At 49.9% G+C, this 23,261-nt stretch overlaps 2 protein-coding genes across 2 annotated transcripts in view; one reads left to right on the top strand and one right to left on the bottom strand.

The window, feature by feature from the left end:
• LOC142259079 (oocyte zinc finger protein XlCOF29-like) overlaps positions 1-23,261 on the bottom strand; it is a 130,383-nt gene that overhangs the window by 71,937 nt on the left and 35,185 nt on the right. The window lies entirely within an intron of this gene.
• On the top strand, positions 1,678-17,902 carry LOC142259078 (uncharacterized). The gene is given in 4 exon segments (XM_075331596.1): positions 1,678-1,684; positions 3,160-3,273; positions 16,218-17,646; positions 17,648-17,902. Coding segments are annotated over 4 exon segments (1,674 nt in total). The 3' UTR covers positions 17,772-17,902.

The raw sequence follows: 23,261 nt of genomic DNA, 5'->3' as shown, positions 1-23,261 counted from the left end.
CCGCTATCTCCTCTCAGTGGGTGCTTGTTAAAACCAGGGTGCTGCTGGCTGGGATAGTTAGCCCAGGAAGCCCCGAAGTCACAAAGATTTTAATCCCTTGTGAGCCAATGGATGAGAGAGACTCTGTCGCTTGTACCACCTTATGTTCATTTCTATTGGAAATGTACAATAAGATTTTGCCTGTTGGTGAACCAATAACGTTTTACCAAGGTGTGGTTCCCTCATCCTGTGTTGTCTAAGTAGTGTCATGCCCACAAGGAAGGAGTACGGGCATTCAGTGGGATGAGCCCTGGTCCGAGCAGTCTGTCTGAAGACATCTAGGCCAGCACATGACTGTATCAACTGACCCTCGTGTCTCCACACTATACTCCTGCCATTTTTGAATGATGGATTGAATAGTGCTTAGTGAGATGTTCAGAGCTTAGGCTTTTTTTTTTTTTTTTTTAAACCAAACCCTGCTTTACTTTTTTCCACAACTTTATCCCTAACCTGTCTGGTGGGTTCCTTGGTTTTCAAGATGCTGTTTGATCCCTAATGTTCTCAAACAAAACTCGTGAAATCTTCACAAAACAGCTGTAGTTATACTGACAATAAATGATACAGGTGACTCAATTTACTAATTATGTGACTTCTGGAGGCAATTGGTCACTCAGGCGCATCATACTACAAGGGGCTTAATACAAATACACGTCACAATATTCAGATTTATAGGTTTAAATATTTAGAAAACCATCTATCTTTACACTTCACAACAACTTGTTACTTTAATGCTGGTAGATCACATAAAACCCTAATAAAATACATTTACGTTTGTGGGTATGGCGCTAAAATAAGTGGAAACGTTCTGGGGGTGTGAATACTTTTACAAGGGGAAAAAAATCCTTCATGACTCTAAAAATATTAGACTAGTTCCCTGGATCAATGTCCCATCACAAAATCTAGTACTGATATTCTGCAATAATATACATTTTACGGAAGGCATCCAAGCCCGCCTTGAATGTTTGTAGTCTATCAACATTTATCACATCATGTGTCAGAGAGTTCCATATTCTCATTGCTCTTACAGTAAAGAATCCCCATCTGTGATTATGATTGAACCTCCTTGTCATCAATGCAGGCCTCAGTTGTAAAAAGCTCATTAGAAATATCTCAGTAATGCCCCTGATATACTTGTACATTATAATAAAATCTCCCCATAGCCTTTGTGTTTCCAAATGAATAACCCCAGGCTTGCTAACCTGTCCTCCTAGTGCAGACCTTCCATTCCTTTAATGGTCGCTCTTCTCTGCACCCGCTCTAGTTCAGTTATGTCCTCCTCATTCACTGGAGCCCGAAATTGTGCAGAATATTGTAAGTGTGGCCGCACTAGTGACTTGTATAGAGGAAAAACTGTTCTTGTCCGGAGCATCTGTGCCTCATTCACTGCATCCTATTATGTTATCTGCCTCGGCGGCAGCTTCCTGGCACTGGTTGGTTTTCTCGTCCTCCCGCACACCCACGATTTTTTCAGGGTCATTATTATGCAGTAATTTTGCAAATATTTTTTAAAAAATTGCAGTTTAAAAATCAGCCAAAAAAGTCTGCAAAGCTAAAAACCTGCAAGCATACAAAAAAAACCCAAACAAAAAAATAAAACAAGCAAACCGATGAATATTATAAAATAGTCACGTTCCATACATGTCAAGTAAAAGCCGCTTCTTAATATTATTGGATCAAAAATCTTCATTTCGGTTCCTGCAGCCCCAAAACCATGAATTGTCTTCTCCTTCATGCTATATAAAGTCTCCAGTAATTATATTACTGTACAGGATTCTTTATGATGTCACATAGTCATCTTCTCCACATTCAGGTCCCTACAATATCGGATCCTCTCAGTGGAGATCTTCTATATAAGAGAATTCTCCTAATTGCCCCATCAAGGATGGATATGGACAGGGACAAGATGGCGGAGAGGATATTACACCTCACCCTAGAGATCCTCTTCCGGCTTACTGGAGAGGTGAGAGATTCTGATGACGTCACATTACATCATTCTTATCTATGGGAATAAAGGCGGCGTGACACGCTACGATATGTCTGCCGATATGTCGTCGGGGTCACGGATTCCATGACGCACATCCAGCATCGTTAGAGATATCGTAGCGTGTGACAGCTACGAACGAGTGTTAACGAGCAAAAATACTCACCTTATCGTTGCTCGTTGACACGTCGTTCATTTTCATAATGTCGTTCCTCCTTCTGTGCGCCGGTTGTTCATCGTTCCCGGTGCAGCACACATCGCTACGTGTGACACCGCGTGAACGAGGAACTACAGCTTACCTGCGTCCTGCCAGCAATGAGGAAGGAAGAAGGTGGGCGGAATGTTACGTCACGCTCATCTCCGCCCCTCCGCTTCTATTGGGCGGCCGCTGTGTGACGTCACTGTGACGCCGAACGTCCCTCACCCTTCAGGAAGAGGATGTTCGCCGCCCACAGCGAGGTCGTGCGGAAGTTAAGTACATGTGACGGGAGTTAACGATTTTGTGCGCCACGGGCAACAAATTGCCTGTGACGCACAAATGACGGGGGCGGGTGCGATCGCACGATATATCGTCCTGTGTAAAGCAACCTTTACAGATGGACAGAACTGGAGAGGTGAGGACTCTGGAAATGTCTGGAGTGAGATTTATTACTGTGTCTCTCCATAACCAGGATTACACAGTAGTGAAGAAGACCTCTAGTGAGCGCTGTCAGACCCCTGTGTCTGAGGGATGGGGAAGACCCCTGAGCCCAATCACGGGGCCTCCACCTCACCCCCCGATACATGAGGACATCAATGACCAGAAGATCCTAGAACTCACCTACAAGATGATTGAGCTGCTGACTGGAGAGGTGACACTGCTGGGAATGCTGGGACATTATACAGTAACGCTATGAAGGGATCGGGGGTGACGGTATCATTGTATGTGTCAGGTTCCTTTAAGGTGTCAGGACGTCACCGTCTATTTCTCCATGGAGGAGTGGGAGTATTTAGAAGGACACAAAGATCTGTACAAGGACGTCATGATGGAGGTTCCCCAGCCCCTCACATCACCAGGTAATAGACAGGACTAAATACACACGGCCTATAATTATCTGTATGTAAGGAATGAATTCAGTCCCTGTATGTGTCTCCTCCAGTTCTATCCAGTAAGAGGACAACACCAGAGAGATGTCCCCGTCCTCTTCTCCCACAGGACTGTAACCAAGAAGACCCCGATGTTCCTCAGGATGTGTTTCCTCCAGCTCTATCCAGTAAGAGATATCTACTCATGTACTTTCTGCACTAATTTTGTGTTTACATTTTTAGACTTTCTGCTCTGGGTTTTTTCAGCTGTATTTTCTTTGCTTCTGCTTCTTCTGCTGTTTGTTTCTAGTGCCTTCTCTATGTCGTTATGAAGGCAACTCAAAGACCTGCAGAGGGTTCATGAATACCCTGTTTCCCCAAAAAGACGACCTACACTGAAAATAAGCTCTAGCATGATTTTTATGGGATTTTTAGAGAATACTTGAAATATAAGACCTACTCCAAAAATAAGCCCTAGTTACAGTCAGGGCCAGTGTTGGGAGGAGTCAAACTGCGCAATTTCTTAGGAACCCCACTCTTTTAGGATCCCCATCAGTTGTATTCTGAGGTTGATTCTTTAAGGACCTTTGATGACTTCAAAGTCATGTGACATGATGTAACCAAAGGTATCTTAATTGCAGCATTAGGGGAAAGGGAGAGCAAACTGGACAATTTCACAGGGCCCCTATTCTCCTAGGGGCCCAGTGTTTATATGCTGAATATAGGACTGCTTAAGGACTTTTTTGACATCACATCATGTGACCAAAGGTCTCAACTGCAGGAGTCTAAGGGCGGCTTTGCATGTTGCAACATCGCACGTGCGATGTCGGTGGGGTCAAATCGAAAGTGACGCACCTCCGGCGTCACTTTCGACATCGTAGTGTGTAAATCCTAGATGATACGATTAACGAGCACAAAAGCGTCATTATTGTATCATTGGTGCAGGCTCCGACTTTTTCATAATTACTCTGCCGCGACAGGTACGATGTTCCTCGTTCCTGCGGCAGCGCACATCGCTGTGTGTTAAGCCGCAGGAGCGAGGAACATCTCGTTACCTGCCGCCGGCGGCTATACGGAAGGAAGGAGGTGGGCGGGATGTTTACATCCTGCTCATCTCCGCCCCTCCGCTTTGATTGGCCACCTGCCGTGTGACGTCGCTGTGCCGTTGTACGACCCGCCTCCTTAGGAAGGAGGCGGGTCACCGGCCAGAGCGACGGTGGCAGGGCAGGTGAGTGCATGTGAAGCTGGCGTAGCGATAATTTTCGCTATGCCAGCATTCACAAGATATCGCTGCTGCGACGGGGGTGGGGACTATCGCGTGCAACATCGCAGCATCGGCTTGCGATGTCGCAACGTGCAAAGCCCGCCTAAGGCTGAAGAGGAGACAGGCTGGTTTTGTGTGTGTGTGTGTGTTCATACTGATGTGACGCCAAGATGTCGCGGGTGGGGGACAGACCACAACCGGGGGGTCACTCGAGGCACTCAGATCTGGGCGGTGGCTGTGGCTCGAGTGGCAGCCAGATCCGGGGCTTGCGCAGCCGTCTGTCGCCCACGAGTGAAAAGGGGTTACTTACAGGGGATAGAGTCTTTGTCAGTGACGCCACCCATGGGTTGCAGTGAGGGATGGTGACACCGCTGCTGCCCTGTAGGTGGGCGCTCGGGGCTGATGGAGTGGGGCAGCATGGTGGGATCCCCTCCACAGGTAGCGAAGGTGTAGTCCCGGGGCCCAGGGAACGGTGAGGGGTTGAAGGGAGAAGGGAACTCACAGTTCGGTTGTCGTGGTGCTGGATGAGCTGATGATGATTTGGAGGGTCAGTAAACACACAGAGTCTGTATTCTAAACCAAGGCGGATGCCGGGAGCCTCTGGAGGGGTGTGCTGGATCCCGCACGCAGATATACAGCCAGGGGCCCTTTCTCCTGCACTTTCTGTGTGTCACTCTTGTAGCGGCCTGTGGACCAGATCCCCTCTCTCGGCAACGGCGGGCTACAACCCTGCCCCAGTCTACTTCAGGTTCCCCGCGACCGGATCTCCGTCGCCAGTGGCACTCACTGCCACCTAGTCAGCGTAGGTAGTCCAGATGTCCAGTGGTCCAGGGCTCCAACTCCGACTACCACCCTCTCCAGGGAGCTCCAACTCCCTCCTGTCAGCTCTCCACTCCTCTCTCTTCCTCTCCCTGACACAGACTGCTCTGCTCCACTTCACTGTCTTGTCTTGTTCCCTCCCATTGTCATGGGGGGGGGGGTTGGTGACTAGGGTCTGATTGGCTAATGTATACCTGTGTGGGGACTGTGTCGTTGCCAAAGAGGAGAATGGCCTGCATTTTGGTGGATTTGTGCAGGCTCTGTGACAACCTGGTTTTGCCAAGGCGTCACCCCCCCCCCCCCTTCCACCCCTTGGTAAAACACAGCCCGTCCTTGGGCTGTCCGGCACCGGTATTTCTTTTTCGGCTTCTGCAATTGAAAAAGAAAACAAGTAAACCATTTCAAAACGTTTCTTTCATTCCCCGGAGGGAAGGCACAAGAAAAAACAAACATTTTTAACGTTACGAAACTGTCCTGAAGAAAAGAGATGGTTGAGTTCCGCTACCAAGTCCATAGAACAACATTTTACAACCAGCGCAGCCTCCTGTGGCAGCTCTTCTCCCAAACAACCCGCCACCCAAACAACACGGATCCCCAGTGCCACCCTCACTCACGGTGCTGCACTGTCCTGAGACCCCCTTTTAGTTGCTTGCGGTACGGGTGCAGCTGCTTTCCTTTCTCCAGCTCTCAACTTTTAGCAGGTTCGGCACCGTCCTCCACCAAGGGCTCCTGGTACCACCTCCTTGTGATACGCTGCTCCGGACCCTGATGGCCTCTTCCAATTTTAACAGGCAGGGTAAAGAGGTTCAACAAGAACGGTGTTCCTTTAAATTTTTAACTTTAACTCTCCTGCCACTCTCCACCTGGGATCAGATGGCCTTCTCCACGGAATATGAGGACGTTCAACAAGGGTTAGCAGTCTAAAAACAACTTGGATACTTCAGGCTCCGGTTTCCCGAGCAGCTACCCTTCTGCAGAGTTGCTGCTGCTGCCGTTCCCAGTATGGGGCACGGTTCCTGTGCTTCTCCTCCTGCCCAGGAGCCAGGCCCACTCGGATGCCCTCGGCGCTGGCTACGACTGGCCTCTCGGACTGCCGTGGGCCCCACCTCTCTGCAGATGCACTCCGGCTACTCCACAGCCGGGACTGGGTGCTTAGGAGCGGTTGTCGCTACAGCTGGGGTAGACTTCAGGTCGAGTGCCGCCTCCGTTGCGGCCGGGCGGACTGCCAGAGCCGACGTCATCACCGGTGCGGCTGGACTCGGGACCAGGTGAGATGTCATCAGGGTTGTGGCCTGGTTTGGGGCCAGGACGGGTGCCGAGGTGGTGGTAAAAGCAAGGCCCGAGGTCCCAGTTGCTGGGTCCTCTTCAGCAGACGAGACGGGTTTCGCTGCCACAAGTCGAGGTAGTGGGTCTGTCAGGGCGCTGGCTGCGGACAAGGGTGACGAGCGAGGCGACGTGGCGGACGGGGGCAGGCCGGACCCCTCAGCCGGGATGGCTGGTTCCTGGGGAACATAGGGGTGTGGGTCACTGCTTATCCGCTCCTCCGAGGCCATCTCCATCTCGCGCGCCCGGACAGCTGCAGCCAGGCCCTTCATCTCTGTCGTCCACCTCGTCAGGATGAAGTGGGCTTGGGCCTGGATCCTCTGGCACATCTTCTCCGTCTGCTCCTCAATCCACTCTGCGGTTCCGGGAACGGGACTCTCCGCATGCTGGTTGCCAGGCTGCTGGGACATCTTGCTGCGTTGGTGTCCAGGAACGGGTTTCTGCAGAGTCCTGGCGTCCCTGCACTTTACAGTTCTAGTTACATGCCGCTCCTTCTGCCCTCCCCCTTGGTTTTCGACAGTAATCTCGCAGGACCCACTGTCCTTTGCAACTTTCTGCTTTGTGGGTCACCGGCTTCCCCCCTCATTCTTAGAGGGCGGGGCCTCAGTCTTCGCGCTCTTTTCGGGGAAGAAGATGGCAGGGCTTTTGTTTTTGGCACCAAATATGGCGGGTAAGATGGCGGCAGTCCAGAAATTTCAGCATTTCATGGGTTAACAGTTCAATGAAGGCACACTTCACCCAGGCTAGTGGATGGGGTAAGTATCCTGTTCGTGACGCCAGTTTTGGTTGTTACGGGCGGGGGCCGCTCGGATCCGGGTTCGGTACGGTGGCTCAAGTTGTGACTGGACTCGGGCCTCAGACTGCCGTCCACCCTCGCAACCGTAGGAAGGGAGTATTTACAGGGGATTGATGTGTCGGTGACGCTACCCTTGGGTTGCGGTGAGGTGTGGTAGCACCGCCGCTGCCTGGTAATGGGGCGCCCGGGGTGGATGGAGCGGGGCAGCAAGTTGGAATCCCCTCCATGGGTAGGGGAGGTGTTCCCCCGGAATCCAGGTACACGGGAGTAATGACTGCTGGAGGTGACGGGCCAGGTTGGACCGAGGACCGGTGGTGTACTCACAGTTCAAAGGATTGCACACAAAGTCCAGTAGTATACCAAGTTGCCAGTGACCGGTCGCCTCCGGCGGGTGTATTCGGATTCCCACACCCGGGTGTAGCAAACAGGGGTTCCTTCCTCCTGCACTCACTGTCTCTTTTTCTGGAACGACTTCGTATAGAACGGGGAAGTCCACTCACGGTACTGTATATTTGGGAACTGTGGCCGCGAAATCTGACCCTTGGGATTTCTGTGGGTTCTGACGGACACCCTATCCGCCGCGTTGGGCTTGCGTTTCGCTCTCTGGGCTTCTCTGGAACAAGGCCTGAAACCTTGTCCCTGGCTGGTCAATTAACGAGGGGGCTTGCAATCATCCTCGTCCTAGGGTCCAGGTACCCCGACTGTGCACGGCCTCCGGACCGGATTCCCACTGCCCTGCCTTGGTCCACTTTAGGTTTCCCGCGACCGGATCTCCATCGCCTTTGGTCCTGTTTGCCGTCTGCCACCTAGTCCGGTAGTCCAGGGGCCCCAACCCCTGACTCCACATCACTTCCACTTAACTACTGTCAGACTTGACTGTCACACTTAGGGGTACTCTGCACGCTGCGACATCGCTAGCCGATTGTAGCGATGCCGAGCGCGATAGCCCCCGCCCCTGTCGCCCATACGATATCTTGTGATAGCTGCCGTAGCGAATATTATCGCTACGGCAGCTTCACACGCACATACCTGCACTGCAACGTCGCTCTGGCCGGCGACCCGCCTCCTTCCTAAGGGGGCGGGTCGTGCGGCGTCACAGCGACGTCACACGGCAGGCGGCCAATAGAAGCGGAGGGGCGGAGATGAGCAGGACGTAAACATCCCGCCCACCTCCTTCCTTCCTTCCGCATAACCGGCGTGAGCCGTGGGACGCAGGTAAGGAGATGTTCCTCGCTCCTGCAGCTTCACACACAGCGATGTGTGCTGCCGCAGGAACGAGGAACAACATCGTATCTCCTATCGGTCCGATATTATGAAAATGACCGACACTACACAGATCACCGATTTACGACGCTTTTGCGATCGTTTATCGGTGCATCTAAACTTTACACGTTGTGACATCGTTACCGGCGCCGGATGTGCGTCATTTTCGATTTGACCACCAACTATATCGCAGTAGCGATGTCGCAACGTGCAAAGTACCCCTTAGACTTCTGAACTAGACTTGACTTTTCTCCTCGACTGTCCAGAACTAGACTTTGACTACTGTCTTCCAGACCCTGACACCTCAGGACCCCTAGGTGGGCGCTCCCATCCACCTGGTCCCGCCCACTGCTGTGTCCCTATTGTCATGAGGGGGTGGCTAGGCTTTAATGGCTGTGTTGTACCTGAGTGTGGGTTTTGTGTGTTGGCTCAAGGAGGATGGACTTTTGTGACAACCTGGTTTTTGCCAGGGCGTCACACTAATTTTAGCCAGCTTTGCCTAAATAGGCAGCACAAGGGTGTGATGCCACCACTTCTCTGTTTCATAACAAACTGCGTATTTCCCTATGCCAGAAATCTCACTCCAGTCCCTGACGTCATTTTTCAGTGTACATCGCTGGTCTTGATGAATTGGAGCTCTAATGTGTATCTGCACAGACCACAAGACCCTTCTACCTGCTTTGGTTACAAAGCCTAAGGATGGGCCATCAAAGTTAAGGCCGCTTTATACACTACAATATATCTTACGATGTGTCGGCGGGGGGTCACGTCGTAAGTGACGCACATCTGGCAACGTACGTTACATTGTAGCATGTAACAGCTACGTGCGATTGCGATTAAATGGTAAAACGTTCATCGCATGCACGTCGTTTAATTCCTAAAAATTGAACATCAGGTTGTTCTTCGTACCCGGGGTAACACACATCGCTGTGTGTGACACCCCGGGAACGATGAACTTCAGCTTACCTGCGTCCCGCGGCTCCCGGCCGGCTATGCGGAAGGAGGTGGGCGGGATGTTTACGTCCCGCTAAGCTCCGCCCCTCGGCTTCTATTGGCCGGCTGCCGCGTGACGTCGATGTGACGCCGAACGTCCCTCCCACTCCAGGAAGTGGACATTCGCCGCCCACATCGAGGTCGTATGGAAGGTAAGTACGTGTGACGGGTGTTAATCGTTTGTGCGACACGTTCAACAAATTAAACGTGTTGGACATACGATGGGGGCGGTTTCGATTTCATACGATATCGTATGCGAAATCATAATGTGTAAAGCAGGCTTTACTGTCCCGGACAACCCCGTTAAAAATCCAGCATCTGTCCCTAACTATTTTCTGTTTGTCTTGGAAAATAATCTCTTTGAAATTGTCTATGTTGTGGATCAATGTTACAAGGAAATGTTTGCAGGTTTTTTCCATCTGTCCTGGTGGTGTCAGGATCTGTGGAAATTATAGATTCTGGTAGTCTGCATGTTAATGTACTGCCCTGGTGTTGGTCGGATCCGGGATTGTGGTGGCTCAAGGGGCCCGGATCCGGCTTGGTGGACACTTGGATCCTTGAAAGGGGGGTATTTACAGGGGATAAGTTTGTGACGCCACCTGTGGGTTGCGGTAATAGGAGTACCGCCGCTGCTGTAGGGCGTACCCGGGGCAGATGGAGTGAAGCAGCCTGATGTTAGCCCCTCCACAGCTATGGATGGCCGCGGGCTCAGGGGTGTAGTTGGTGGTGATTAGTTGGGAGCGTAGGGTGCAGGGGGAGCGAGGTACTCACTGTGGGTAGTCGTGGTGCAGGATGAGGATTATAAAGTAGACACATACACTGCAGATAAACCAAGTTCTCTGTATGTCACAATTGCTACAGGGGAGCCCGTCCAGGTGTCCGCTTCCACCGGTGTCACTGGATGGTGCCAGAGCCCTCCTCCGTGCACAATTTTTAGTGTCTGTCTGTGGCCCCTCGGCGTAAAGCGGTTAGGGCCCCGCTATTCTTGTAAAGTGTAGCTGAGCTCTTAGGAGCTGGCTTTTGGGACTTCAGTGGGCTGCTTTTGCCTGGAAAACCCTGTCCCCTGTGTTGTGCTGATGCCTCCAATCCCTGAGCTCTGTGGAAAGGTCCCTGAAGGTTTCCTCTCTCTGCAGGTTAATTCCCAGGACGTTGAATCGGCTCCTGACCTATGGTTCTGTACCCTGTCGTGCTCGGTACCAGTCAGTTTCTTTTGGGCTTGATGGTGCCAACTATCCTCCTAGACTATGTCTGTCGCACCCTTTCCAATGTCACTGCCATCGGTCCCCGACTCCTCTGGTCCCGGACCACCGTCTGTGACCCAACCATGGTCTAGCTCCTCGGGAGCCCACTCTCCCCTGCCTCTCACTCTTTGAGGGCTCTTACTCTTCTCCTTCCTCAACTCTAACTGACTACTTCCCTCCCACCAGTGTGCCTGACCCCTAGGTGAGTGGCCCTATTCCAGCTAGACCAACCCACTGGTGTGTCTGACAGGTCATGATGTGAGGTGTTGATTGGGATTTGTAGTACTGTTGTTAGTGACACCAGTTTGATAAGAACCTGGAACCATGGGGGGGTAAGCCCTGCACCCTAGATAAGGATGCAGTACCCTGTGGCACCCTGATTTACTCAGGGGCGCCACATTCCCCCTTGGTTAAACGCAGCTCCTCCCCGGGCTACAGGACACACAGAGTTTTTTATTAAAATGGAATTAGGAAAAAGGGGTAACATATTAGGCATAACAGTCTTCCTGCACAGGGGAGGCAATTCACTTAAATGTTTCAAACTCACAGAGTCTAACGGTAGAACATTTGGGAACGCTACCAGTTGTAGCGGTAGTCGGGGACTCGGCCTGCTCCGCTGCAGACCCTTCTTGCGACCCGCCACTCAAAACACCTGCACCCCTGGTGCCACCGCTAACCATGGTGTCACACCACCCCGAGTTTCTTGTAGTGTCCGTGGTGACAGCATTGAAGTCCTGATGGTTCAAGAGACAACTCTGGTAGGGACACTAGGTGCAACTATTTACAATAGCACAAGTTTGTGCTGGCTGCTGCCAGTCCTGCAGCCAAGGTCGTTAATACTGAGGAAAGGGTAAAACAGGGTCCATGCACCGGGTGTAACAATTATAAAACTTGCAAATCAGGTTACTTATTCGGGTAATTAGTATTTTCAACATTTTAAAACATTACTTATCATTTTCTAAGCATTAAATAACATAACAACACTGTAATGAGATAGCCAGGTTCCGCTATCATTTTACTATTTTTCCATCTTGCATGACATGCCTGCTAACCTCCAGGGCATACCAGCCCCGCTCTCCACAATGCCGGCAGTACGAAACCAGATCTCCTGGCTTCAGGTTTCGGTCGGGGTGCCCCTTTGGGAGGTGTTCTGCTACATCCCTCCTGGAGACAAACACCCCAGCAGCAAGGCTCGGCTCAGAGATGAATCCCCACCCCTTGATGGGGGTCAAAACGCTCCACCAGGCCTTGGTACCGCGGCCCTCTGACCCGGAATGTAGCCTTTCTCAGGTGCTCCTCTCTATGCATGCGGGTGGCAACCTCTGCCTGACGCTGCTCTCTGGCGGACATCTCCGTAAGCAGCTGCTGGTGCTGTCTCTCCCAGTATGGGTCGTGGATCTCAGATTCCATCTCCCCCAGGGGAACCGGGTGTATTCGGATTCCCCCAGCCCCGGCAGCTACCGGGGAGGCCGCGCTGCAGCGGAACCAGCATGTTGGTGGGCTCCTCATCTGCAGTGGTAACGAGATGAATCGGCTGTTCCACAGCTGGGCCAGCAGCGGCCAGGTGCTCCATACCGAGATACGGGCCCAGGGATGCGGCCGGGGGATGCGGCCGGGTCTAATCTAGCCATGGATGGTACCGGAGGTGTTGTGGTCTGGTCTGGTCTGGTCTGGCCGTGGATGGCATCGGAGGCGTTGCGGCCTGGTCAGGTCTGGCCGGTGGTAGGGCCAGAGGCGTTGCGGCCTGCTCATCTTCCGCGGGGGCTGGAGGCTCCACTGTCGGTGTTGGGGGCAGTGGCTCGGCTATAGCTTCAGCCGAGGGCGGAGTAGGTGGCAAGGCTGTCACGGTAGCTGGGGGCATATCGTGTTCCGTGGCCAGGTAGGCTGGATCAACCAGAACTGGGCGTTTGCCTATCCGCTCCACACTCAGGGCTTCTACATCACGGACCCGCACTGCCGCAGCCACACTCCTCATCTCGATCCTACAGTCATTCAGCAAGAACAGGAACTGCATCTGCATCCTCCTGCAGAGCCACTCTGTCTCCTCTTCGATCCAGGTAGCCATCCCGGGAACGGAACGCTCAAGCAACCAGTCTCTTGGCACCGACATCCTGCTGCTCTCTGTGTTCCAGGAACTTTTTCTGCAGAGTCCTGGTCTCCGCCTTTACATCCTGTTACTTCCAAGGGTGCGAAGCTCCGGCTCCACACCCTTTTGCTGGTGAGGATTGCCCAGTTGTTGTTTTTGGTACCAAAATGGCGGGCAAGATTGCAGCAAAATGGCGGCAATCCAAACGGACAGTCACAGCACAGTTTTGGACAGTTCTAAAAGGCGCACGTCACCCGGTTAATGGGTCCAGTCCTTATCCTGTTCGTGACGCCAGTGTACCACCCCAGTGTTGGTCGGGTTGCTCGGATCCGGGATCGTGGTGGCTCTTGGGGCCCGGACCCGGCTTGGTGGACACTTGGATCCTTGAAAGGGGGGTATTTACAGGGGATAAGTTTGTGACGCCACCTGTGGGTTGCAGTAATGGGAGTACCGCCGCTGCTGTAGGGCGTACCCGGGGCAGATGGAGTGAAGCAGCCTGATGTTAGTCCCTCCACAGCTAGGGATGGCCCCGGGCTCAGGGGTTTAATTGGTGGTGATGAGTTGGGAGCGTAGGGTGCAGGGGGAGCGAGGTACTCACTGTGGGTAGTCGTGGTGCAGGATGAGGATTATAAAGTAGACACATACACTGCAGATAAACCAAGTTCTCTGTATGTCACAGTTGCCACAGGGGAGCCCGTCCAGGTGTCGGCTTCCACCGGTGTCACTGGATGGTCCCGGAGCCCTCCTCCGTGCACAATTTTTAGTGTCTGTCTGTGGCCCCTCGGCGTGAAGTGGTTAGGGCCCCGCTACCCTTGTAAAGTGTAGCTGTGCTCTTAGGAGCTGGCACTTGGGACTTCAGTGGCTGCTTTTGGCTGGAAAACCCTGTCCCCCGCATTGTGCTGATGCCCCCAATCTCTGAGCTCTGTGGAAAGGTCCCTGAAGGTTTCCTCTCTGCAGGTTAATTCCCAGGATGTTGAATCTGCTCCTGACCTAGGGTTCTGCACCCCGTCGTGCTCGGTACCGGTCAGTTTCTTTTGGGCTTGATGGGGCCGACAGTTCTCATAGACTATGTCCGTCGCACCCTTTCCAATGTCACTGCAACCAGTCCCCGACTCCTCTGGTACCGGACCACCGTCTGCGACCCAAGCACGGTTTAGCTCCCCGGGAGCTCACTCTCCGCAGCCTCTTACTCTTTGAGGGCTCTTACTCCTCTCCTTCCTCAACCCTGACTGACTCACTTCCCTCCTACCAGTCTACCTGACCCCTAGGTGGGTGACCCTATTCCAGCTAGACCAACCCACTGGTGTGTCTGACAGGTCATGATGTAAGGTTTTGATTGGGATTTGTAGTGCTGTTGTTAGTGATACCGGTTTGATAAGAGCCTAGATCCATGGGGGGTAGGCCCTGCACCCTATATAAGGATGCAGTACCCTGTGGCACCCTGATTTACTCAGGGGCGCCACATTAACTTCTCTGGTGTCTGTGAGCAGGGCAAGGAGACGCAGGCATCGAACCACAGGCTTGGGCAGACTAGCAAGAGTTATTCTCTGTTCTGCTGCTTGTTAATATCTTTGATCACATGCTGTAGAGAAGAAAGTATCGTTTGCTCCCCTTCAACTTGCCTATTTCATTAATGCCACATATAGTTTACCTATACTGACCTGGTGAGGTGTTGTCATTTAGGGCGGCTTTGCACGTTGCGACATCGCACGTGCGATGTCGGTGGGGTCAAATCGAAAGTGACGCACATCCGGCGTCACTTTCGACATCGTACTGTGTAAATGCTAGATGATACGATGAACGAGCGCAAAAGCGTCGTTATCGTATCATTGGTGCATTCTCCGACATTTCCATAATGCCGGTGCTGCGACCGGTACGATGCAGCTCTTCGTTCCTGCGGCAGCACACATAGCTGTGTGTGAAGCCGCAGGAGCGAGGAACATCTCCTTACCTGCCGCCGGCAGCTATACGGAAGAAAAGAGGTGGGCGGGATGTTTACATCCTGCTCATCTCCGCCCCTCCACCGCTATTGGCCGCCTGCCGTGTGACGTCGCTATGATGCTGCACGACCAGCCCCCTGCGGATCGCCGGCCAGGACGACGGTCGCAGGGCAGGTGAGTGCGTGTGAAGCTGGCGTAGCGATAATTTTCGCTACGCCAGCCTTCACAAGATATTGTACCTGCGACGGGGGCGGGGACTATCGCATGCGACATCACAGAATTGGCTTGCGATGTCGCAACGTGCAAAGCCCGCCTTAGACTTACGGGTAGTTGTGTATTATTGCTGTGAGCTGTTGTGGTGTTAACCCTTTTTGCCTTCCTGCTCTTGCTTTTCTCCTTAGTCTCTCACTGTTTATTTCTGTGAGTTCGCAATGTGTCCCGTCTGTCTTAATCTGTGTTTCCATCATATTCCTGCCCCGGGGGAATAACAGATTAGACCTGGTCGGGAGAATAGTAAGGCCCGGGACTCCGGCATCTCTATCTTCAGGGGTAATTCAGAAATTAGGAATAGCTTAGGGTCCCCTAGCGTGAGGCATAGTATAGGGGCCCTCTGTCCCTCATTATCCTGCAGTCACATTGTGACAATCAATCAGATTATTTACTGTGGCACATTCCAGAAAACTGTTGCTAGGAATGGGAGATACGAATTTACGAAAATGTAATTCTTAAGGCCCCGTTACACACTACGATATATCTAACGATATGTCGTCGGGGTCACGTCGTTAGTGACGCACATCTGGCATCATTTGACATATCGTAGCGTGTGACAGCTACGAGCGACTGTGAATGAGCAAAAATACTCACCTTATCGTTGCTCGTTGACACGTCGCTCATTTTCAAAAAATCGATCGTCCTTTTGCGCACCGGCTGTTCATTGTTCCCGAAGCAGCACACATCGCTCCGTGTGACACCCCGAGAACGATGAACTGCAGATTACCTGTGGCCGCCGGCAATGCGGAAGGAGGTGGGTGGGATGTTACGTCCCGCTCATCTCCGCCCTTCCACTTCTATTGGGCGGCCGCTGTGATATGTCGCTGTGACGCCGAACATCCCCCCCCTTCGGGAAGAGGATGTTTGCCACCCACAGCGAGGTCGTTCGGGAAGTACGTGTGACGGGGGTTACTGACTTTGTGCGACACGGGCAACAAATTGCCCGTAGCGCACAAACGATGGGGGCGGGTGCGATCGCACGATAAATCGACGCGTGTAACGGGGCCTTAAGATGTTGAAATTGGAGAACAGATTCAGAATATATTTCACCCTAATTAAATTTTTGATGTTATGGTTTAAAAAAAATGTATTTTCAAGATATCATTAAAAAATAATAATTGGTTTTATTTTTAGCAGATGACTGTATTGGGAGTTCAGATGGAAATCTATTATCTTCAGAATTTATAACCGATGATAAAAGTATCACACATTATACACATGAAGAGCATGCTGTTGTCCCAGATATACCTCCAGTCCTTCCTCGAAAAGCTCTATCATCATTTCATGACCATGGAAAACTTCACACAGGGGAGAAGCCATTTTCATGTTCAGAATGTGGGAAATGTTTTATTCAGAAATCGGAACTTGTTGTGCATCAAAGATATCACACAGGGGAGAAGCCATTTTCATGTTCAGAATCTGGGAAATGTTTTATTCAGAAATCGGATCTTGTTGTGCATCAAAGATCTCACACAGGGGAGAAGCCATTTTCATGTTCAGAGTGTGGGAAATGTTTTATTCATAAATCATACCTTGTTAGACATCAGAAAAATCACACAGGGGAGAAGCCATTTTCATGTCCAGAATGTGGTAAATGTTTTATTCAGAAATCGGAACTTGTTGTGCATCAAAGATATCACACAGGGGAGAAGCCATTTTCATGTTCAGAATGTGGGAAATGTTTTATTCAGAAATCGGATCTTGTTGTGCATCAAAGATCTCACACAGGGGAGAAGCCATTTTCATGTCCAGAATGTGGTAAATGTTTTATTCAGAAATCGGAACTTGTTGTGCATCAAAGATATCACACAGGGGAGAAGCCATTTTCATGTTCAGAATGTGGGAAGTGTTTTATTCGGAAATCAAAACTTGTTATGCATCAAAGATCTCACACAGGGGAGAAGCCATTTTCATGTCCAGAATGTGGTAAATGTTTTATTCAGAAATCGAAACTTGTTGTGCATCAAAGATATCACACAGGGGAGAAGCCATTTTCATGTTCAGAATGTGGGAAATGTTTTATTCAGAAATTCGATCTTGTTGTGCATCAAAGATCTCACACAGGGGAGAAGCCATTTTCATGTTCAGAGTGTGGGAAGTGTTTTATTCGGAAATCAGAACTTGTTGTGCATCAAAGATCTCACACAGGGGAGAAGCCATTTTCATGTTCAGAGTGTGGGAAGTGTTTTATTCGGAAATCAGATCTTGTTGTGCATCAAAGAGGTCACACAGGGGAGAAGCCATTTTCATGTTCAGAATGTGGGAAATGTTTTATTCAGAAATCGGATCTTGTTGTGCATCAAAGATCTCACACAGGGGAGAAGCCATTTTCATGTTCAGAGTGTGGGAAATGTTTTATTCAGAAATCGGATCTTGTTGTGCATCAAAGAGGTCACACAGGGGAGAAGCAATTTTCATGTTCAGAGTGTGGGAAATGTTTTATTCATAAATCATACCTTGTTAGACATCAGAAAAATCACACAGGGGAGAAGCCATTTTCATGTCCAGAATGTGGTAAATGTTTTACTTGGAAATCAGGTCTTGTTTACCATCAAAAAAATCACACAAAATAAACCATTTTTATGTTCTGAATGTGGAAAATGTAATTCTCAGAAATCAGATCTTGTTAAACATGTGAAGAGGCTGCACTGGGAAGGAACCTTTTTCCATGTGAATAATTTAAATATTTAACTGGTAAATCAAGTCTTGCCGACCATCAGAAAACCAACAGAGCAGAGCAGCCATTTTTGTTTTCAGAATTTGCCAAATGTTTTTATCATCAATTAGGTCCTGTTGTCAGATGAGTCACACGGGAGAAGCCATCAGGATTTATTATAATAAAAAGGGTTTTTTCCAAAAGTCGGCTGCAATTCCTTAATTGAGGGAGGAATATAGGGAAAAGAATTCACACAAAAAATGTGGTCATAATGCACTTATGGGGGGGGGGGGGATCTGCTGCTGACACTGTTACGGGGATAAAATGTACTAATGTCCACATCCTTGGCCCCTTCCAGGTATATGTGTCTCCCATTCTTGTGTATATGTCCATCCTGGTATATATGTTGCCCATCTTTATCCCATCCTGGTATATATGATCTTCATCCTGGTATATAACCCATAGCAAAAAGTATGGACTCACCTGGCTCGGAGGATGTTCATTCAGTTGTTTTATTTTAGAAAAAAAGCAGATCACAGACATGGCACAAAACTAAAATCATTTCAAATGTCATCTTTCTGGCTTTAAGAAACACTTAAAGAAATTAAGGAAAAAAAATGTGCTAGCCAGTAACAGTTACTTTTTTAGACCGAGCAGGGGTAAAAATTATGGAATCAATCAATTCTGAGGTAAAAATGATGGAATCATGAAAAACAAACAAACTAAAATACACTCCAATACATCACTAGTAGTGTTGAGCGAGTATGCTTGTCACTACTCGGTACTCGCACGAGTATCACTGTACTCGGGCTACTCGGCGGGTACCGAGTAACCTCGCGATACTCGTGCTGTACTCGTGGTCTTCATTCCTGCATGTTGGCGCTCTTTTGAGAGCCAGCCCTTATGCAGGGATTGGCTGGCAGACCACTGCAATTCCACAGCCCTGTTAGTTGTGGAATTGCAGTGATTGGCCGGCCCTCACAGCATGACCGTGCCTTTAGCCCGACACTTCCCCGCTCGGCTAAGCCCCCTCCCGCACTCCACTCCGCATGTATATATATATACACGCATACACACACACGCACGTTTTTTTTTTTACTTTACATTTTTATGGTTTCTACATGCTGCCGGGGGTCATTTCAGAATAATACTCGGGTCTCCCATAGGATAACATTGGGCTCGGTGCTCGGGCCGAGTACACGAGTATCTTGGGATGCTCGGCCCGAGCCTCGCGCACCCGAGCTTTTTGGTACTCGCTCATCACTACTAATCACTAGTATTATTCTGAAATGACCCCCGGCAGCATGAAGAAACCATAAAAATGTAAAGTAAAAAAAAACGTGCGTGTGTGTGTATGCGTGTATATATATACATGCGGAGTGGAGTGCGGGAGAGGGCTTAGCCGAGCGGGGAAGTGTCGGGCTAAAGGCACGGTCATGCTGTGAGGGCCGGCCAATCACTGCAATTCCACAACTAACAGGGCTGTGGCATTGCAGTGGTCTGCCAGCCAATCCCTGCATGAGGGCTGGCTCTCAAAAGAGCGCCAACATGCAGGAATGAAGACCACGAGTACAGCACGAGTATCGCGAAATTACTCGGTCCCCGCCGAGTAGCCCGAGTACAGTGATACTCGTGCGAGTACCGAGTAGTGACAAGCATACTCGCTCAACACTACTAATCACTAGTATCACCACCTCTGGCTTTTATAACAGCTTGCAGTCTCTGAGGCATGGACTTAATGAGTGACGAACAGTACTCTTTATCAAGTCTGGCTCCAACTTTCTCTGATTGCTGTTGCCAGATCAGCTTTGCAGGTTGGAGCCTTGTCATGGACCATTTTCTTTAACTTCCACCAACGATTTTCAATTGGATTGAGATCTGGACTATTTTCAGACCATATAGAAGGGTTAAACCTGGCTCAACTACCATGAATCAGGTGCTCTGGAGAAAAAGGAAGTCAATATACAAAAATACACACTAATATGAATGATGAAAAGTGCAAATTGGTGCTCAAAAAATATATGTTTTATTTTGGTATATTCATGGAAGACATTGTCCAACGTTTCAACCCTGTGGGTCTTTATCAAGGACTTTTGTCTAATTTTATGAAATACAGAAAAAAAAAAGTTATTAAACAAAATAACAGACCGTTACATCAGAAAATCTGCAATGATAAGGCACATGAAAAAGGCAGATGCAAACGAGTAACATCATAGTGATGTAAATAACACTGTAGGATGAGCCTCTTTATAGCAATATTCGCCATATTCCATAGAGGAAATATCTCCTAAATGTGATTGTCAGAAAGCATACATGATATAGATAAGTGTACGAGCGAGGTAAACACACACATACCTATAGATATAAGGAATATTTCACAAGGAGCACTGAAAGGTACCGTATTTTTCGGACTATAAGATGCACCGGACCATAAGACGCACCCTGGTTTTAGAGGCGGAAAATAGGAAAATAAAATTTTAAGCAAAAAAATGTGGTCATGACACACTTATGGGGCGAGGATCTGCTGCTGACACTGTTATGGGGTAATGTCCTGCTCATATACTCCCCAGCCTGCTCATATACTCCCCAGCCTGCTCATATACTCCCCAGCCTGCTCATATACTCCCCATGCTGCTCATATACCCCCATCCTGCTTATACCCTCATCCTGCTCATATACTCTCCATGCTGCTCATAATATACCCTAATCCTGCTATATACCCTCATCCTGCTCCTATACTCCCCATGCTGCTCATAATATACCCTAATCCTGCTATATACCCTCATGCTGCTCATATACTCCCCATGCTGCTATATACCCTCATCCTGCTCATATACTCCCCATAGTGCTCATAATATACCCCTATCCTGCTATATGCCATCATCCTGGTGTATGGCCGCATCCTGTGGCACATAAAAAAAAATAAATAAACGTTCATACTCACCTCACCTCACTCCCTACAGCACCGCTCCTCTTACCGTCTATGTCAGTGGCAGTGCCGCTGAGTGGAGCCGTTCCCGTTCCCCTGCAGCATTGCGATGTCCTCCGGTGGTCTGTGCCGGCAGCTGCGTGTGGACATGTGCGCACAGCGATGACGTCATCGCTGTGCGCGCCGCTAGTCTCCAGTAAGTCAGCTGACCGGCAAAGACAGGAGATCGCGATGCTGCAGGGGAACGGTGAGTAATGTGTACTGATTCACTGCCCCCCGCACTGATGATGATGCGCGGGGAGCAGGGAATACAGCCGCACATGATCACTCCAGGCTGCAGTTGCCAGGGGTGATCATGCGGGTCGACTGTTTATCCCTGCCCATCACCCCGCCCACCTGTCAGTGCCGGCTTCAGCACTGAGAGATGGGCGGGAGGATGGGCGTGCATATTAAATGAGCGGGCCCACGTGGTCACGGCAGGCTGCTATAGCCTGCTCGTGCCCCCGATGACCCGCTCCACCGCAGCACCCTCATTCCCCGCAGCCACAGTCAGACCATAAGACGCACCCCCACTTTCCCCCAAGATGTGGGGGGGAAAAAGTGCGTCTTATGGTCCGAAAAATACGGTAATATTTCTCAGAGATCATGGGGTTTCTGAAGGAGAAGACGTCCAAATTAATGTACATGTAGTAACATACTATCGGTAGAGTAGATAAGTCTGTCTGAGGAAAAATATCCATCCTAGCTTAGTGAGATGGAGGGTACTCATAGGGGTATACCTGCAGTTGCCTTTGTTGTATGCATAGGTGTCAATCAGACAGACCAGGTGTGTGGACACCTACGAGAGGGGAAAATATTAGCACAATTAGGTGTCATAGTGACCAAAAAAGAGGGTGGTTAAACTTTGAAAAACATTTTTTTAAAATATAATACCTTGTGCTATGAGTAAATATTCGAAAATATGAGGTATGATATGGGAGGTACATGGTACCTATATCGATATGGGTGGTAAAACAAAAGGAAATTACATAAGTAATATAAGGAGTCCACATCCTGTTAGGGGAAACTCTTGTTGTAGGGGTTGCATACCTGTATCAAAACAGTAAGTAAACCGTCAAGAGTGAGGCTCAGACTACTTGAGGGACAAGAAGAGATGTGTAGATCCAATAAATGGATAGCTGGTTAAGAGGCTACAGAGCAAAGAAGGTAAATGTTTCATTAGTATGTCCACATGACCAAGGAACAAACCAAGGACCATAGTGATTATCATCATGCATGGTTTCATATATACTGGCTAACAGCATGGCTTATGGGGCTGAAAACATTAGAGTAATACATACATAGAAATATAGGAAATGTGGATGCATTAAACATACAATGCTTAATAGAGCATATCCAAATAACGTGCATGAACACATACCTCCCAGTTACAATGAAGTACATGTGGGTCTTTAATAAGGTATAGGCCAATGGCTCTATGGAAAAAGGTACAGGGTAAATGTCAGGCTTGGGGCAAGATCGCAGTGAGGGGGGAGAAGGTGTACATACCTGTCGTGGTTCAGGGAGGTACCAGGGAACGTGTGGAGCCTACCGAGTGGAGCAGTGTGTGGCTATTTATGTGGATGGACACCGCCATGTCGGCGTGTGACGTGCGCTGACGCATGCGTGTTGGGCAGAAACGCCCCGCGCGTGCAACGGGGCACCCTTCGGGGAAGCCCGTTGTAACCGCGCACACACGGCAGGCAGACAGCCCCGCGCATGCGTGTGGGCGGTGGGACAGTGTACCGTAACAGTGCATGCGCATAGGGCAAAGTGCCCCACGCGTGCGCGATGGCAGGAACGCCACTTAAGCGGCACCATGCCACCGCGCACGCGCGGAAGGCAGAGAGCCACGCGCACGCGCGGAAGGCAGAGAGCCACGCACACGCGCGTGAGTAACAGGACAGTGTGTTATGTCAGCGCGTGCGGTGGAATGCCCCACGCATGCGCGATGGAACGGACGTCACATGGGTGGCATGACGTCACCGCGCAAGTGCGGAAGGCAGAGAGTCCCGCGCACGCGTGTGGAAGGTGAAGTGATGTAGGTGATGTGTGATGACGGGGAGACTGCGCACGCGCAGTACAATAAGCAAGGGAGAGGCCGCATAGTGCTGCCACATATCATGTAAAATAAGGCGCTGGGAGGGAAAAACAGGTGGTGACTCAATAGTTATCCGGTACAGATCTATGGTGGAAATATAGTGCAGGCTGGGGTGGCGTGCTCATAGTGAGTCAGGTGAGTCGAGGTGGATCAGGTGACAAAAGGGAAGTTAGATGATGAAAAAAATTGGAGAGTTAATGCATCCATCTACATTCCATAACATAATACAGTGATTACAGATGAGATCAGTACATCAATTGTGTTATTTCAAAGTTGCATGTAACACGATCCATATAAAGTATTAAATGTTAGCATAGTAAATATAGAGAGATCATGATATACCTATAGAAGCACATCATATTCACGATTAAGGCCGTGTGGTTCTAGTGTCCTCAGTGTGTGTATCCAAAAAGCTTCTCTTTGTTTTTGCATTTTGATTCTTTTGCCCCCCTCGCC

This window comes from Anomaloglossus baeobatrachus (genome assembly GCF_048569485.1).
Source record: "Anomaloglossus baeobatrachus isolate aAnoBae1 chromosome 5 unlocalized genomic scaffold, aAnoBae1.hap1 SUPER_5_unloc_25, whole genome shotgun sequence".
In the NCBI taxonomy this organism is placed as follows: domain Eukaryota; kingdom Metazoa; phylum Chordata; class Amphibia; order Anura; family Aromobatidae; genus Anomaloglossus; species Anomaloglossus baeobatrachus.
Note: the sequence above shows the minus strand (reverse complement) of the source record. Positions and strands in the feature narration are given on the sequence as shown.